The 18,151-nt window shown below is 40.7% G+C and overlaps 1 protein-coding gene across 2 annotated transcripts in view; it reads left to right on the top strand.

Annotated features, from left to right (window-relative positions):
• The window catches only part of MYPN (myopalladin), an 84,911-nt gene extending 75,540 nt beyond the window's left edge, over positions 1-9,371 (top strand). For both annotated transcript variants that reach the window (XM_069460335.1, XM_069460336.1), the window contains 3 exons: positions 1,122-1,287; positions 4,677-4,810; positions 7,658-9,371. In XM_069460335.1, the coding sequence (XP_069316436.1) occupies positions 1,122-1,287; positions 4,677-4,810; positions 7,658-7,827 (470 nt within the window). In that variant the 3' untranslated portion in view covers positions 7,828-9,371. The remainder of the gene's footprint in view (positions 1-1,121; positions 1,288-4,676; positions 4,811-7,657) is intronic.
• Positions 9,372-18,151: the final 8,780 nt, after the last annotated feature.

Here is an 18,151-nt window from a genome sequence, read left to right as displayed (position 1 = left end):
AGGGCAGTAGTCCACCAAGAATTAAATTTCAAAATGTAGACATTCGGGTGCTGGGCTTTCTCCTGCTGTCTATGTGGCCCTTTAAGAGAATCAGGGTGGCTTCAGCATGCTAATCCTCTCCCAGGCTAGTGGCTGTGTCCCCTGTAGATCTTTTCCCTTTTCACACTCTTACTTTCTTCTCCCCAACAGGGTAGGGAAAACTCTGCAAGGATACATTGATTTCAGGCTTTTACCTTTTTTTCCACTATTTTGCTAAATAGTGACTTTGAAACCCTGAGACGTGAGGTATCTTTATTTAAATTTGTTCTGGCCAAATAAAGCCTCCTTGAGAAGCTTATTTTAAAAAAAAAAAAAGTATTATTTTGTAGGTATGAGATTTTTCAAAATAAAAAGTTGAGGAAAAATTAATATATCTCCTACAAAATAAACTCCTTCAAAAAAGAAAAAAAGGATCTATTTCAGTACATAGAGTATATTATTTCTGAAAATTTACTGTTAAGCAATAAAAGAAACCACTCCTAGCATTTGCATCCTGTGAGTGTGACCCAGATCCTCAAGTGTCATTTATCATGGGATGTGCAGAGATGGTTGCCCCATTTCTTTCTTTCTTTCTTTTTTTTTTTTCTTCTGAGACAGATTCTCACTCTGTCACCCTGGGTAGAGTGCCGTGGCGTCAGCCTAGCTCACAGCAACCTCAAACTCCTGGGCTCAAGCAATCCTCCTGCCTCAGCCTCCCGAGTAGCTGGGACTACAGGCATGCGCCACCATGCCCGGCTAATTTTTTCTATATATATTTTTAGCTGTCCATATAATTTCTTTCTATTTTTAGTAGAGATGGGGTCTCACTCTTGCTCAGGCTGGTCTCCAACTCCTGAGCTCAAATGATCCACCGGCCTCAGCCTCCCAGAGTGCTAGGATTACAGGCATGAGCCACCGCGCCCGGCCTCCCCATTTCTTTTTTAACCTTTGTGGAGCTTTCATCAAGGTAGTGACCCTCACTAAGAGGCATGAGAGTCTGACGGGCGTGTGCCCACTCTGCTAAATTCCACAATTGTAGTGAGTTTGAGGCATGAACCTCAAGGACTTACTATTCAAATGAGAATGACTTTTCTCTTGTTCAGCCAAAGAGGTGAAGAAAGCGCCTGTGATCCTGGAGAAACTGCAGAATTGCGGTGTTCCTGAGGGCCACCCGGTGAGACTGGAGTGCCGCGTGATAGGCATGCCCCCGCCCGTGTTCTACTGGAAGAAAGACAACGAGACCATCCCTTTCACCAGAGAGAGGATCAGGTACAGCAGCCGCCACATCCAAAAGGGCTAACACTGTCAGGGGGGCTTGTTGGGCCACCCAGATAAGTCTGTGGCCTTTTGGGTCTGGGTTTTTTGTGTGTGTGTGTTTTTTTTTTTTTTTTTTTTTTTTTTGAGACAGAGTCTTGCTCTGTTGCCCAGGCTAGAGTGCCATGGCATCAGCCTAGCTCACAGCAACCTCAAACTCCTGGGCTCAAGCCATCCTCCTGCCTTAGCCTCCCGAGTAGCTGGGACTGCAGGCATGCGCCACCATGCCCAGCTAATTTTTTCTATATATATTTTTAGTTGTCCAGCTAATTTCTTTCTACTTTTTTTAGTAGAGACGGGGTCTTGCTTTTGCTCAGGCTGGTCTTGAACTCCTGAGCTCAAACGATCCGCCTGCCTCAGCCTCCCAGCGTGCTAGGATTATCGCTTAGCATAATGCATTTGAGTGTCACTGACCTTATTGTGTGTATCAAGAACTTATTCCTTTTTTTTGCTGACTGATAGTCCATTGTATGGATGTTTCATAGCTTTAAAACTTTAAATTTTAAGTTTAAAAGTGTACGATGAATTTATGAAGATCTTGCATATTTTTTGTCTTGTGTCTTCAGTCATATTAGGACCCAGAAAATTCTTCAAAATAAAAAGCTAAAATAAAACAAAACAACGGCAAGGCAGTTATACTCTTTTTACATCCACACTAAATGGTTGTTTTTAAAGTAAGCTTAAGGATCCAGTTTTTAAGTTGGGTGCTTCGCTTCGTTCTCCCTAACCGACCTTATTTCTTTGCCATTTTGGTTTTATACCACAAGGGGGCAAGAGAGCAAAGGTATCATAGCTTCTGTACAAAACTCTGCTGAGAATTCTACCTCCGCAGTAAACAGAATATGCCCCAGAGGACGTTGTAGCTGTTAGGTTTTACAAATATATAATGATTTTTCTCTGGTAAAACTTAAGCGAGAACAGAGAATATTCTTGAGTTAACACTTCCATCTAAATTAATGTAACATGTTAAACCAGACTGAATGCATTACACTAGGTAAACTTGCCTGGTGTCTACCTTAACATGCTGATTGCCACAAAAAAAAATATTTTCCTTGGGGCCATTGATACTTTATTATGAAAATAGAACAAAAACTTCAAAAAACAAAATGACCCTTTCTAATTGAACAAAAAATTTGCTATTTTTTTATTGTTTTCTGTGTTTTTTAAATTAAAAAAGTAATATAAAAGCTTGCAAATTAGTAATGTAAAAAGTAATATCAAAACTTGAAAAATAGTTCATAAGGGTAAAGTGTTTTTTCTTGATTTGTCAGGCTTAAGCATACTTTAAAGGTAAACATAAATAGAAAAACAAAATTTATTGAGTTTCATTCATTTAATCCACATCTTTAGAATTAAATTGTCAATATTAATAGAAACAATAAGAACATTAACAAGTAATATTTCCCCAAACCAACTGCAGGGTTTTGCCCAGGTTTTGCTTCTCAAGGCCCCGGGCTCAAAACTAGCATGAGTTAAATACAACTCATATGGAAGTTAATGTGTTAAACTGAGGGTCTAGTATTTTAAATATGGTTGAATTGGGCAAAAAGTCAATGTCTGGAAATCACATTCCCAGTCAAGGCTCACTGTTGGGGCTGGGTGACTGCTCAGCCTCTGGACTCAGGGGACCAGCTCAGCCTAGTTATCACTTCCCCAGGGAAGACAGCCTGGGAGGTAGGGATGGAGGTCGGGGTGGGCTGGAGGGTGATTGGCATCCTGCAAGGGGGAGGGTCTAAGACTCAGAGACCACTACCCGTTCACACAGAATCTTCCCCTTGCCTTTGGTGACAAGCACACCTGTTGTTTTATTATAAGAACAGAACGTTCTGATACTTTGAAGCCATAATTACTGGTTTCTGGAAAGCCACACACCTGGGAATACCTGAATAGTCTCCTCTCTCTTTCTCTCTCTCTCCCTCTCTCTCTCTATATATATATACACACATACACATACACACACACACACACACAGATAGAGATATAGTGATATAGAGATAGATATGTATACAAATGCTCTTCAACTTACAATGGACTTGTCCAGACATAACCCCATCATAAATCAAGGAGCATACTGAGTGCATATTGCTTTCATACCATCATAAAGTCGAAAAACCAAACCATCCTTAAGTTGGGAACTGTCTGTATATTACTGTGATTATAACTATGTTGTAAGTGTCTATGGTTTTCATGTCACTATGATTTATTTCTATATTTTTATCTTTTCTTTCTCACTAAACCTAGGGACTCTTCTAGATAAGGAATTTTTGTCATACTTATCTTTGCACCCTCAGCTCCCAAGACAGTGGCATCCAGCATTGTGCCCAACATAGTATTCAATAAAGGTTTACTAAAGAAATCTATCAAAGAATGAATGGGTTAATTAAACAGAAAGGAAAAGTAGCCAAAGTGCTAGGGTGGTGAGATTGTGATGAATATTTTATTTCTTTATTCTTGTTATACTTGCCATCACTTTATTCTTGTTTATTCTTATTACATTATAAATTCTTGGATATATCATAATAACTTTCAACAAAAAGAAAACACTTGTTCATCCTTTGAGTTCAAGAAGCTATTGCTCTTATCTCTGCCCTGCGAATTAGCTGTAGTAGCATCAGAAAGGAGCTTGGAACGATGTATGGTAAGGACGCCAGGCCAACAAGGGGTTTAGGGGAGATGTATCCCTGTGGTTTTGATCTCTGACTCCATATTGGAATCACTGGGAAGTTTCCAAAAATCCTAATGCTTGAGTCCCAGCCTGAGATTCTGATGTGATTATCTGGGGTGTGGCCTGGGATTCCAATGTACAGCCAAGGTTGAGGACTACTGATGTAGAACAAATAGAAGGAAAGAGCAGGCTGATTTTCTCCTTAACCAAATTAAGCTAGATGCTTCACATGCCCGGCTGGTTACATAAGGAAACGGCATCTCCGGGCTGTCAGTCCATCCATCCCTGGGCTCTCATTTTGGTCTGATTTCTCGTAGCTTCCTAACAAAGTTCTTGCTGAGATTTCCAACTTTGTTTGGAAAAGAGATTTTTCTGGACTTTGGTTGTGAAAAGTCAGGGTAGCGCTGTCAAAGAGTACAATTTCAGTGGACTTGGAGCAGTGGGAGGGCAATGGCAGGTCTCAGCCCCGGCTGTCCCCCTCCTCTTAGCATCACTAGGTTCATTGCTGCTCTTTTGTAACTTCTTTCCCCTTTCAAATTTGTCTTGATGTTTCTCTTAAGTTTAGTTCCCCTTTCTTCCCTCTAGGGAGGAAAAGCTCTAAGAGTTTCCCCGAGCCCTAAACTTGACAAGAATGCTTCTGCCCCAGATAAAATATGGGTATATTCTTTCTCTTCTGCAGTATGCACCAGGACACAACAGGGTATGTCTGCCTCCTCATTCAGCCAGCCAAGAAATCAGATGCTGGGTGGTACACGTTGTCAGCCAAGAACGAAGCCGGCATCGTGTCGTGCACTGCCAGGTTGGACATATATGGTAAGTGTAGTGTTGTAAGTTGAACCTCGTGTATAATAGACATCTTAAAAATCTTTTTTCAAGGATAGGTGGAGTAAGTGAATTGAATAGGCTGTATTATATTTTTATGCTTTAGGGATGGATTTTTAAAGTCATCTCATCCTGGTTACTTACTCAGGGCTTTTGTGCATTTTTACATTTTACTATGAGCTTAACCTTCTTCCAGAAAAGGGCTTCTGATACTAGGAATTACAGCTAGTCCAGAGTTTACACATGCTTGTGCTTCTGAGCAACCCGCACCTTCATGCTGTTTCTTTGCTGCTGCAGGCCACCTACTGGAACTCTCCACTGCCTGTGATCCCCCAGCAGAATTTTCCAAGCCCCATTCATTCATGTATTCCTTCAACAAATGTGTATTGCTCCAATCCCCTGATCAGACTTCTCTAATAATAGAGAGCTGTCCTAATAATAATAATATCAAATGACATTTGTATAGTAACTTGTAATGAACAAAGTGCTACCCTTGGATCCTCCCAGACCCATGAGAGTATTGTAATTGTTGTTACCCTCATTTAATTCTGAAGAAACCAAGACTCAGAAAGGTTAGTGACTACAGCTAGGAAGCAAATCTAGGTCTTTGTATCGTTTCTTCGAGCAACGTTTCCAATTTTCAAAAGGATCTAAGAGATTAGTTTTTATTAATGCATTTGTATACTCTATTCCTCTCCCCTATACTTTTTGGCATTAACTGATATTTTTGGAAGCATAGTCCTTAACCCAAAAGAGTGCCTCTTTTTTTTCTCATTTTTTAAAAAACAATTGGTTAGAACAGCGGTCTCCAACTTTCTTGGCACCAGGGACCAGTTTCATGGAAGGGGGTAGGCAGAGCTCAGGCGGAGATACGCGCGATGGGGAACAGCTGTAAATACAGATGAAGCTTCTCTTGCTTGCCCGTGCACTCACCTCCTGCTAAGCTTCACGGAAGACAATTTTTCCACTCATAGGGACGTGGGATAGTGCACGGAGCTCAGGCAGTGATGCATGGCTTGGTTCCTAACAGGCCATGGACCGGTACCAGGCTGCAGCCCAGAGGTTGGGGACCACAGGGTTAGAATATGAATACATTTCATAGTCATAACTGGTTTAACATGATTAAGCAGAATAACAAATAAGAGTAACTTTGTCTAGAACCTAAGATCCCTGCTATTTTTAGGGACACACCAGGTATTCCCTTTATTTAGTACCATACAGGAGGGGCCTTCACCTGCCATTGTCTCTACATCTAATTTCTGGAGAAATATATAGCTTTCTGATTATTTTCCCTTATCCTTGGGCTTGAGTGCAAATTCAACTGTGAGGAAAGCTGACACTAATGTACTTTTCCCTGGGACAGTCGGGGAAGACAGAGGCCAGTGATATGTTTCTTAATCTAGGCTAAGTTCTTAACCATTTCCCAGTCTTCACCATGTCAGAAGGCAGTAGGTCTCCATCTGAGAAACTCAGTACCAATAAGCCCGGGAACTGATGACTCATCCCAATCCTGCCCTCCAGTGGCTGAGTCCCCAGGTGAGGTCACCGGGCCCCCATTCCTGTCCTGATTCCACAGCACCAGCAAGAGGAGGTTTCCTCAGCTGGGACCTGGGGTGAGAGGACTTAGGCTGGAATCAAGTCCCTAGCCCCCACTCACCACCACACTTCTGCCTGGCAGAGGAGCAGGGACGGTAGCTCCCCTCTCTCTTTCAAAGGAGAGCTTCTGATACAAGGAAGTACAGTGATCTGGTTAAGATGTCAGAGAGAGCAGGGGAGGGCTAAGAGATGGAGGGACTGGGGGGAGACTGCTGGGGGGTGGGGGGGCGTCTTACTGAGAGCCAGAGCCAGCTCTTTAGTGGAATCACTATAGGTTTGGTCCTACGAAATTTTATAGTCTCAATTCCTTCAGAGGTATTTAGACTCAGAAAAACTGAATCAAGACAACAAAATCAACAAGGGACCAATTTATAAATCAGAATGCTAAATAGGGGCAGAGCTTTCTAGGACCCAGAGCATGAGTGTTCCCCACCTAGTGAACCCCCCTCTCCATATCAAGGTTCCGAGAAACCTAATCAGAAGATTACTTGGCAATTTCTGAATCAGAGACAACAGGAGAGACCGTGAAGTTTGCATGGGTATTTCATTCAGGCCATGTTCAAGCCTAAGGATCATGTCTGCTAAAAACAGAGTCCACTTTGGACAGTGCTTGGTGAACATGGAAGCTCTAAGACATCCCCTTTTGTCCCTGAACCATGGTTGAGCGCACCTAAATTACTTGTCAGCCTTCTTGCTGTAACACGTTAGAACCTGATTAGGGTGATATGTAGGTTGGTAATGGCTGATTAGGATGGTTAGGGTGTGGGGTGGGTATTGCTCAAAGGGTTGAATCCATCTTTTGGCTTCCAGTTCTGCAGTTTTCTCTACCTTTTGAAGTACCCTCCGTGAGAGCCTACAATCCTCTCTGCGCAGAGGGCAGACAGGGGCACCTGGCAGACACCCATGCTCAGTGGGAGGGGATAATTCTGAGAAATCACCTCAGTCATTCACTCCTCCTTAGTATACGAATTCTAATCTCTTATAGGATTCTAATATCTGACTGGATTAGAATCACAGATTTTGGAATTAGGGGTTTAAGAGATCACTAGCCAGGTTTCCCTACTCCTGGCTGGGGAGGTTTTATAGCTGTTTTTTACAAATGAGGCATTTCAGACCCAAATATGTTGAAACGCTTTACAAGAATCCACAGCGGGTGTTGGAGAGAGGACAGAATGCCCCTCTCCGTGTACCTGCTGGGCTGCAGTCCTTTGGTCATAATACATTATTTGGTCCGTTTTCCAGCTCAGTGGCACCAGCAGCTCCCAACGCCCATGTCCATCCGGCCCAGTGGCAGTCGCTATGGATCTCTCACCAGTAAAGGACTTGACATTTTTTCTGCCTTTTCCTCCATGGAAAGCACAATGGTGTATTCGTGCTCTTCTCGGAGTGTTGTGGAAAGTGACGAACTTTAAGAATGTCTGGCCGCGTGCTCTGTAAGAGGGCAGACTGTGGAGGGGGAAGGAGGACAAGCCAGACACGATGGTTTCCAAGCAACTGGATGTGAGTAAGTTCCCACACTGCTGGACCTGTGGCAAGGAGCACTTTGAATAAGTCAGCTGGGGATTCTTGCAGTCTCTGCTGAGGGAGAGATGTAGGCTGTGCCTTCTAAAGATTCCAACAAAAACGTGAGAAGACAATGCAGATGAACCAAAGATGCCATACAGCTGTCATCCACTGCTTTGGGAAAAAACTAGCATGCTCCCCTGCCCCTGTTGTGTTAGGGATATTTAGATCCCATTTAGGAGCAATTAGGAGCCATATGCCTGGGCTGAGAAGAGTTAGATAGTAGTGACCTTAGGATATAACTAACTCAACAAATAATGCAAAGGAAAAAGGTGAGGAGGTCACCATCACCTGTCATAGATTTTATTTATAGCAATAGTTTTGGTGAATTCACTAAATCAGCTTCCACTTAGCATTAGGAGACCATGCCATACAACTCACATATGTGCACACTTTTGATTTGCATATCCTGGGTATACGGAGCCACATAATAAGGTGCCAAAATGTGCTTGAGGTTTAAAAAAAAGCACCAAAACACTTGATATTGCACAGTGCACTTATTCTGTGGCCAAAACAGGGCCCCACCAGCTTGTTTGCACCGTTTTCTTTTGGATGGTAACTGGTTTTTCTTTTCTGACTTTGCATATCCATAGATTATAGAACTAAAGGGTTGTTAATAAACCAATCAGAAAGAAATTGTTTTGCGGGGTCACTTTAAAAACTACTAGCTTCAATTACCACTTGCAAAATGTGCAAGAGTCATCATTTGCCCATAAAATACCACCTCACACACTCCTCCCCCTTCCCCAAAATTCTGAAAGTGTAGGAAGCAGGACGGAAGGAAAAGATGTAAACAAGGAAAGGAAGTGATGAGTGAGTTTTGGTTTTTCACTTGCCCCAGCAGAGCAGCAGGTGTGGAAGGAGAGGCCTTTAATAGCTGTAAAATGCTTTGAGATCATTGATCAAATTGCATTTTCTACATAGAAGACATTATGCTAACTGGGAAAGTGGGGGAAAGGGAAATACGCATCTTTATCCTAATCCACCAATTCAATTCAAAACTTGCCTCTCAAGGACTTCTTAGACTTAAGTTCACTGCTATATCCCTACTGCCTAGAAGAGTACCTTAGCACAAAGTAGACATTCAATAAATATTTGCTGGATGAATGAGTCTTATATTAACCTAATCTTATATTAGAGAATATACAATTCACACACCAGTCCAAACACTGCCCTGGGAATGGTCGTCATGGCACAGTTTGCCCTAGGCTTGCCAGGGTAATGAATTGGAAATGTCTGCTATCAATTCAAATCTCTGCAATCTCTGTGCCAGGCAGCCTCAGTTGGCGTCGTACCTGTGTGAACAGATAGCAATTGCTTAGAAAGACTTGAAACTTTCTTCACTTCAAGGCAAGGATTTCCAGTATAAGAATAAATTCATTCACTCAAAAAATCATTTGTGTGTATACTCTGTATAAGCTGCAATGCTAGACACCGTGGCAGATACAAAGATGTGACTAAGACACAGTCCCTGTCCTCAGGGAGCTTACAATCTGGGAGGAAGGTAATATTTAAGGTATATAGAATGCTCCTTCTTGAGGCAAAAATCTACTCTTTAGCAAATAGAAGCTTCTAGTGTTCTTTGTCTCATTTTTTCATAACTTAAAATCTTTTCAATCTAATTGCAACCTTTATTTCTTAATAAAACAAAATGCCATAGGTTATATCCTTTAGAAATAACAATTTGAGTCAATTATTCAGCAGAATTATTAGATTTTGTTTTTTTATGTATGCATAACAGTAGTAAAATATAGGTAACTTTAATGGAATAGAATACATTTTATATGGAATGCATCCTGTAAAATGTTCTGTTTCCATGTTGACTTCTGATATCTCTTACAACCAACAAGCACTTTTTAACTCCAAGACTTCTCTAGATTGTACACCTGACCCCCAATCACATATACTTCTGTAAACCTTAGATAGTTCTCCCATGAAGGGATGTTCTTCATTCATCACTGTGTGTCTTAGCTTTCTGAATATTTTTTATCTGTTGTCTTTTTAGTGTTCAACAGAAAACTAGGGTAAATATTATGCTTGGCCACTAGGTGGCACTAACTCACCCCAAATATAACAGACCAAAACATTCCTGAAATTCGAGCTATCAGATAGTGTTAAAAGCAGGGTTTCTCAACCTTAACACTATAGACATTTTGGACTGTATAATTCTTTGTTGTGGGGGACTGTCCTGTGCATTGTAGGATGTTTAGCAGCATCCGTGGCCTCTACCCACTAGATGCCACCAGCAACCCCTACCCAAATTGTGGCAACCCAAAATATCTCCAGACTTTGCTATGTGTTCCCTGGGAGGTAGAATCCTTTGTTGAGAACCACTGTGTTAAACAAATCAGTGCCCTCCTTTAAGAATTCTATTAGAATTCAATTACAATGAGGGATAGTCAAATAAGAAATTTTAGTTCCAGCGGATGTGTTTGTTTTCAACATACCCAAAATTAGACTCATCATCTTCCCGTTCATAAACCATTCCTCAGCCTGGCTGGGTGATTTCTATTAATGGCACCATCACATTCCTCATAATCCAAATAAGAAACATCCAAGTCAGTTTTTGCTTTCTCTATCCTATCAGTTGATAAGTTCTATTAATTCTAACTCTATTATTCCTTTTCTATTCAGGAACTTTTTTCCATTTCCCTGCAGTGCCCCAGTTCAGACTTTCATGACTTTCTTAATTTCCTCAATACTTCTGACTTCAGCCGTAGTAGACTCCTAACCTCTCCCGCCGCTAGTTCTGCTGTTTCTCCCCACTCAGATCCAGCCCAGATCTCAGCTGCAGATCATTATTCCCAAATTTTCAAACCCTCAGTGGCTACCTGGGGGGGTGGTACCAGGAACCAGCTGTTCTGCCTCATGGTATTCAGGCTCACCCCAACATAATCCCAAAGGTTTTCATCCACTACTCAGAAAACACAGCCAATGCAGCAGCAAACCTCACACAGGGCCCTGCTTCCCAGCCACATGCCTCTCTTCTGCCTCTACCTGGAAGGCTCTCTCCCTAGTCTCCATCTATGGAGAGCTTACCTGTTCCTTAAAGTCCATCTCAAATGCTATTACCTCTGTGAAATATTTTCTGATCTCCCACACCCCAACCAAATAGAATTCTACTTTCTGTGAATCCTTATGCCAAATTTCTTAAGTCTAGAGGAAGAGAATTTTACTTTGTATAGTGTTTTACTCAGAATGCAGCCTCTGTATACCTTCCTGCTCCCCCTCCTCCCTCCTCCCCGGGCCCCCCCCCCCCCCCCCCCCGGCACTAACCACTCTTGCTTGTACTAGGTTTGAGCTACTTGTTGGTATGGACTATGTCAGGAGTTTGTCTTTGTGCCTTATACAAAGTGGGCGCCCAATAAATATTTATCGACCTAAATTGAATTTAAAATTCTGTATAAGTCAGCATGTCTCTATATAAAGTGAATTGAGCCCAAGTAGTGATTCCTAACCTTGGATGCACCTTCGAATCTCCTGGGGAGGTTTTTAGAAATCCCAACACCCAGACCATACTTCAAATCAATTAAGTCAAAAGCTCTGAGATTGTGACTCAGGCATCACTAGTTTTTAGAGCTTCCCAGGTGATTCCAGTGAGCAGCCAAGGTTGAGAAGAATCATTTCATTACTGTGATTTGATCACAGAACTTACCCAGAAAGGTCCAAAGGGATGTAGAGGGCATAAAGCTGTAGTGTTAGCATCTATGAAGAAAGTACTTTTCATCTTACTATATGAAATAAGAAAAAAAAAAATAAGAAGAAGAAAGTACTCACCCATGATTGCATGTGCAGTGCATGCCTGGAAAATAGAAATAAGCACACACATCGCCCTTATTAGACCCTACTATTACATTTTGTGCTACACTTGTTAGACATGCAGCATTCGTGAAGCACCCAGAGGAAACCCAAAACTCTGCAAAAATGGACCAGGGAAAGAAGAAAAGTTGATGTAATTCACCTGGCTCTTCATTTCAAAAAGCCATACAGATCCCAAAAGCACTCTTCTCTCCAAGTAACTGAAGGGCTTTTCATAACTTGATTAATCGTGGCATTGGGGATCAGAGGGAAAATGGAGAAAGAAATGCACCGTTAAAACCAAACCGACTTTTTGAGACATATCACCTTTCGCCTAATTAAACCCACTCAGAATTTCCAAATAGAACTGACTTAAATGCATCTTGTTTTTTATTCATCACTTAACTTTTGTAGGTATCTAATGAGAAATTAAATGGTCAAGAGACAAGCAGTAGGTAGAACTAAGGCTCTAAATGAGGCATGCCATGGAGAATAATTCCCAGAGGGGTCAGAAGCTGATGTTTCTAGGGACAGATTTATTTGGGTAATCCTCAAATGATAAATGGATTGCCCTCCAAATGTTCATTTGTAAATCGGTTCCTTAAAACTCAGAGTGTATTTCCATCCCCATGTATTACCTAGTGCTAGATTCCCAAGTGAATCCAGAAAAACCCATCTATTAAATAATTCATGACTGAATTACAGTACAGAAAATTCCTCATTTTATTGCACTTCACTTTATTGTGTGTCACAGTTATTGCCATTTTTACAAAGTGAAGGTTTGTGGCCACCCTGTGTCGAGCAAGTCTATTGGCACAATTTTGCCAATAGCATATGCCCTCATGTTGTGTCTCTGCATCACATTTTGATAATTCTCACAATATTTCAAACATTTTCATTACTATTATATCTGTGATCAGTGATCTTTGATGTTACTATTATAATTGTTTTGGGGCACCGTGAACCATGCCCATAGAAGACAGGAAACTTAATCCATAAATCTTGTGTGTGTTCTGACTGCTCCACCACTGGCCATTCCTCTTCCTCTCTCCCTCTCCTTGGGCCTCCCTATTCCCTGAGATACAGTATTAAAATTAGGTCAATTAATAACCCTACAATGAGGCAGAGCTTGGTGGCTCATGCCTGTAATCCTCGAACTCTGGAAGGCTGAAGTGGGAGGATTGCTTGAGGTCAGCCTGAGCAAGAGTGAGACCCCATCTCTACAAAAAAAAAAAAAATAGAAAAAATTAGCTGAGCATGGAGGCACATGCCTGTAGTCCCAGCTACTTGGGAGGCTGAGGCAGGAGGATCACTTAAGCTCGGGACTTTGAGGTTTCACTGAGCTATGATGATGCTGCTACTGCACTCTAGCCAGGGCAACAGAGCAAGACTCTGTCTCAAAATTAATTAATTAATTAAATAACCCTGCAATGGCCTCTAAGTGTTCAAATGAAAGGAAAAATCACAAGTCTCTCACTTTAAATCAAAAGCTAGAAATGATTAAGCTTAGTAAGGAAGGCATGTTGAAAGCTGAGACAGGCTGAAGGCTAGGCCTCTTGAACCAGTTAGCCAAATTGTGAATGCAAAGGAAATGTTCTTGAAGGAAATTAAAATTGCTACTCCAGTAGCAATTCCAGTGAACACATGAATAATAAGAAAGCAAAACAGCCTTATTGCTGATATGGAGAACTTTTTCATGATCTGATTAGAAGATAAACTAGCCACAACATTCCCTTAAGCCAAAGCCTAATCCAGAGCAAGACCCTAATTCTTTTCAATTCTGTGAAAGCTGAGAGAGGTGAGGAAGCTGCAGAAAAAAAGTTTGAAACTAGCAAAGGTGGGTTCATGCAGTTTAAAGAAAGAAGTTGTCTATATAACATAAAAGTGCAAGGTGAAGCAGCAGGTGCTGATGTAGAAGCTGCAGAATGTTACCCAGAAGATCTAGCCAAGGTAATTGATTAAAGGTGGCTACACTAGACAACATATTTTCAATGCAGATGAAACAGCCTTCCATCGGAAGAAGGTGCCATCTAGGGCTTTCATAGCTAGAAAGGAGAAGTCAATGCCTGAGTTCAAAGCTTTAAAGGACAGGCTGATTCTCTTGTTAGGGGCTAACGTAGCTATGACTTAGGTTGAAGCCAATGCTCATTGACCATTCTGAAAATCCTAGGGCCCCTAAGAATTATCTATTCTGCCTGTGCTCTATAAATGGAACAACATAGCCTATGACAGCACATGTGTTTATAGGATGATTTACTGAACACTTTAAGACTACTATTGAGAGTTACTACTCAGAAAAAAAAGATTTCTTTCAAAATATTACGGCTCATTAACAAGGCACTTGGCACCTAAGAGCTCTGATGAAGATGTACAGGAGATTAATGTTATTTTCTTGCCCGCTAATACAATATCCATTCTGTAGCCCATGGATCAAGGAGTAATTCTGACTTTCAAGTTTTATTATTTAAGAAATACATTTTATAAGGCTACAGCTGCCATGGATAGTGATTCCTCTGATGAATCTGGGAAAAGTCAATTGAAAACCTCCCAGAAAGCATTCACTATTCTAGACACCATTGAGAACATTCGTGATTCATGGGAGGAGGCCAAAATATCAACATTAACAGAAGCTTGGAAGAGGTTGATTCCTGCCCTCATGGATGACTTTGAAGACTTCCATGGAGGAAGTAACAGCAGGTGTGGTGGAAATAGCAAAAGAACTAGAATTAGAAGTGGAGCCTGACGTGACTGAATTGCTGCAATCTCATGGTAAACTTGAACAGATAAGGAGTTGCTCCTCTTTTTTAAAAAATTATTTTAATTTTCATTTGTTTTTATTTTATTTTATTTTGAGACAAAGTCTCACTCTGTCACCCAGGCTAGAATGCAGTGGTGTCATCATAGCTCACAGCAACCTCAAACTCCTGGGCTTGAGCGATCCTCCTGCCCCAGCCTCCCAAGTAGCTGTGAACTACAGGCCCACACTACTACACCTGGCTAATTTTTCTTCTTATAGAGATCGGATCTCACTCTTGCTCAGGCTAGGAATTGCTTCTTATAAATGATCAGAGAAAGTGGTTTCTTAAGACAGAATCTACTCCTGGTGAAGATGCTGTGAACATGGTTGAAATGACAACAAAGGATTTAAAATATTAAACTTAGTTGATAAAGCAGTGGCAGGGTTTAAGAGGACTGACTCCGATTTTGAAAGAAGTTCTACGGTGGATAAAATGCTATCAAACAGCATCACATGTTACAGAGAAACCTGTCATGAAAGGAACAGTCAAGTGATACTGCAAACTCCACTGTTGTCTTATTTTAGGAAAATGCCACAGCCACCACAGCCTTCAGCAGCCACCACCCTGATCAGTCAGCTGCCATCGACATGGAGGCAAGACCCTCCCCCAGCAAAAAGATTAGGACTTAATGAAAGCTCAGATGATTGTTAGCATTTTTTAGCAATATTTTTCAATTAAGGTATATACATTGTGTTTTTAAGACATAATGCTATTGCACGCTTAATAGACTATAGTGTAAACATAACTTTTATATGCACTGGGAAACCAAAAGATTTGTGTGACTCGCTTTACTACAATATTCACTTCATTGCAGTGGTCTGGAACCGAACCTGCAGTATCTCTGAGGTATGCCTGTGTTTACTACACTAGATTAGGTTCTGCCCAAGAACAGGGCACCAGACAAAGCAGCCAAGAAGAAGAGAAGAAAGACTACTTCCTCTTGCTCTTTTTGTGTCTATGATGTGGTCAACGCTAAAGAATGTCTATGGTCCTATCTGCATCTAGCCCTCATTCTCTGTGTTTCTTCCCAGGTCCCTGTACCCCATGTTCTGTAACTCGTCCCATCTCACCCCTCCCCCAAGGCCTGCTAGGGTGCTTCATGCTCCACAATGACCTAGCTCCAATTCCATGCATCTTGGCTTGGTGTCCAGAAGAAAACAGTCCAACTGAACAAGTCCAATTGTCTGAGAGTCTTTTAACTACACAGAGGTGCTGCATTTTTAAAAGCAATCGCTTTCTCACTCCCATCAACTTCTATTAAATAGAATTGCTGGCAGAGTATTAAAAAAAATCAGACTGTGGGGAGAGAGAGAGGAAAGTGAGTCAGACATCCAAATTATTCTTGTTGATTACAGCATCTTTCTTTCCTCCTTTTTCCCCACACTCGCCCAAAGGACCTTCCAAACTGGGATCTTGAATCTGTTTGCATATGGGTTCTTTATAGGTTGGTTGTAAACTCAAAGCTGCCAGAGAAACCCTTAATGCGGGCAAATTTACTTATGGCCTTTATTCAAGGTCCCTTCCGTGGTCCTTAGGTAGCCTGGACTGAAAGTATTTCCACTAGTGGTTAAATTGACAATCCACATGCTTTGCCAGTAAGATGAACAGTTACTTAGATTTTGATAGAGTTGTTGAAGTCCTTTTCACCACTAATTGCCCTTTCTTTTTTTAAGTGGATCAATATTTCAGAAAATTAATTGCTAAAGTGTCGCTTTAAGAATGCCAAGCATCTTCTAAACTTTGACAATGCAGTGGTCATCAGTATGCTAAAAAAGTTGCTAATATCATGTTTTTTTAAATCTGTGCACTGCAAAAAAAAAATTGCATATTTGTTAAAAAAATGTTTGCCTCTTATTTGTGTCTAATTATATTAGTTAGCATACCTGGTATTATAGAACCATAAACAAGCTGTCTTTTGTTAATGTGTAAATAATAGCCACTTCAAACTCCGAAGAGCAATAACCTCGAAACTGCAAGAAGTAGAGAAAGGGCACACTTTTCAGTCCCCTGAGAATAGGGCCATAAATGCTGAGAGTAGGCATAAAGAAAATGGCTGTATTGTAGGGAATATAAACACCAATTTGCCAGAAGATTTTAACATATATGTGAATAGAAAATGTTTCCCTAATAATAAAATTAAAATATTTCAACATTATTTGGCAATAAATATTTTTTTTGTTTTATAGAAACAGGTTCTTGCACTCACCCAGGCTGGAGTGCAGTGGTACAATTATAGCTCACCGCAGCCTCAAACTCCTGGGCTCAAGCGATCCTCCCACTTCAGCCTCCTGAGTAGCTGGGACTACTGGCATGTACCGCCACACCGGGCTATTTAAAATTTTTTTTGTAGAGATGGATTCTCACTGTTTTACTCAGGCTAGTCTTGAATTCCTAGCTTCAAGCAATTCTCCTGCCTTGGCCTCCCACAGTGCTAGGATTATAGACGTGAGCCACCACATCCAGCCTATTTGACAATAAATATTTTAAGGCTGAAATAAATGTATATTTTTCTTTAAAATACAGAAAACAGTTCTAGTTTCCAGGTTTAAAGATTACTTTTTGATGATGATTGAACAAATTTTTTCATGTATAAATATATTTGACACTTAAAAGTAATTTTTATAAATTATTCTTCTTCAAATTGTATAAATTACTACATGAGTTATATACAACCTGGTTAAAGTATCTCTAGGTCAACAGAAAGATAATTGGATTTTAGTCTTCATTCTTAAATGCTTCTTAACTAAAAACAAAGACACATTAAAAAATGGGGTTTAAAGATGGAGAGGTGCAATTTGACCATTTTCCAACTGGAAATTCATGGAGATCTGAGTATAATTTTATTACAATAAGAAGTGTTTTAAAAAATACCCACAAGAAACATGAATTATTTTTATATAGCATGGGTAAAAATGAATTGCTCAATATTCCAAAAAACCTGATGTTCCTACACAGATTTGATGAGTTATCAGCAAACTATAGGCAGATTCTTATAATTTCTCCACAATTAGTGTTGTAAAAATCCAGTGAACCATATTCTAGTATTGACTATAGTGGTCACTACTAAAAGATTACTGCATGTGTATGTGTACACAGTTTTACTGTGTATTTTAAGGACAGTAAAAATCCTAAAATAATTCAAACAAGAAAATTTGAATGCAACTGTATTTTTTTTAACACAATGTTGGTAAATTTTTATTTTTTCAGTATTTTGATTTCAGAAATACTTTATCCTTTTTTATGATTTTCACTTAATTTTTGCAATCTTTAGCATTAAATTTCTTGACCTACTCTTCTCCCTTCATGACCTCCCTCTCACGATAAAAATCTGTAAAACACAGGCCGGGCGCGGTGGCTCACGCCTGTAATCCTAGCACTCCGGGAGGCTGAGGTGGGCGGATCGTTTGAGCTCAGGAATTCGAGACCAGCCTGAGCAAGAGCGAGACCCCATCTCTACTAAAAATAGAAAGAAATTATATGGACAGCTAAAAATATATATAGAAAAAATTAGCCGGGCATGGTGGTGCATGCCTGTAGTCCCAGCTACTCGGGAGGCTGAGACAGGAGGATCGCTTGA

This window comes from Eulemur rufifrons, chromosome 28, assembly GCF_041146395.1.
Source record: "Eulemur rufifrons isolate Redbay chromosome 28, OSU_ERuf_1, whole genome shotgun sequence".
NCBI lineage: Eukaryota > Metazoa > Chordata > Mammalia > Primates > Lemuridae > Eulemur > Eulemur rufifrons.
The sequence above is the reverse complement of the archived record's forward strand: the minus strand, read 5'-3'. Positions and strand labels throughout refer to the sequence as shown.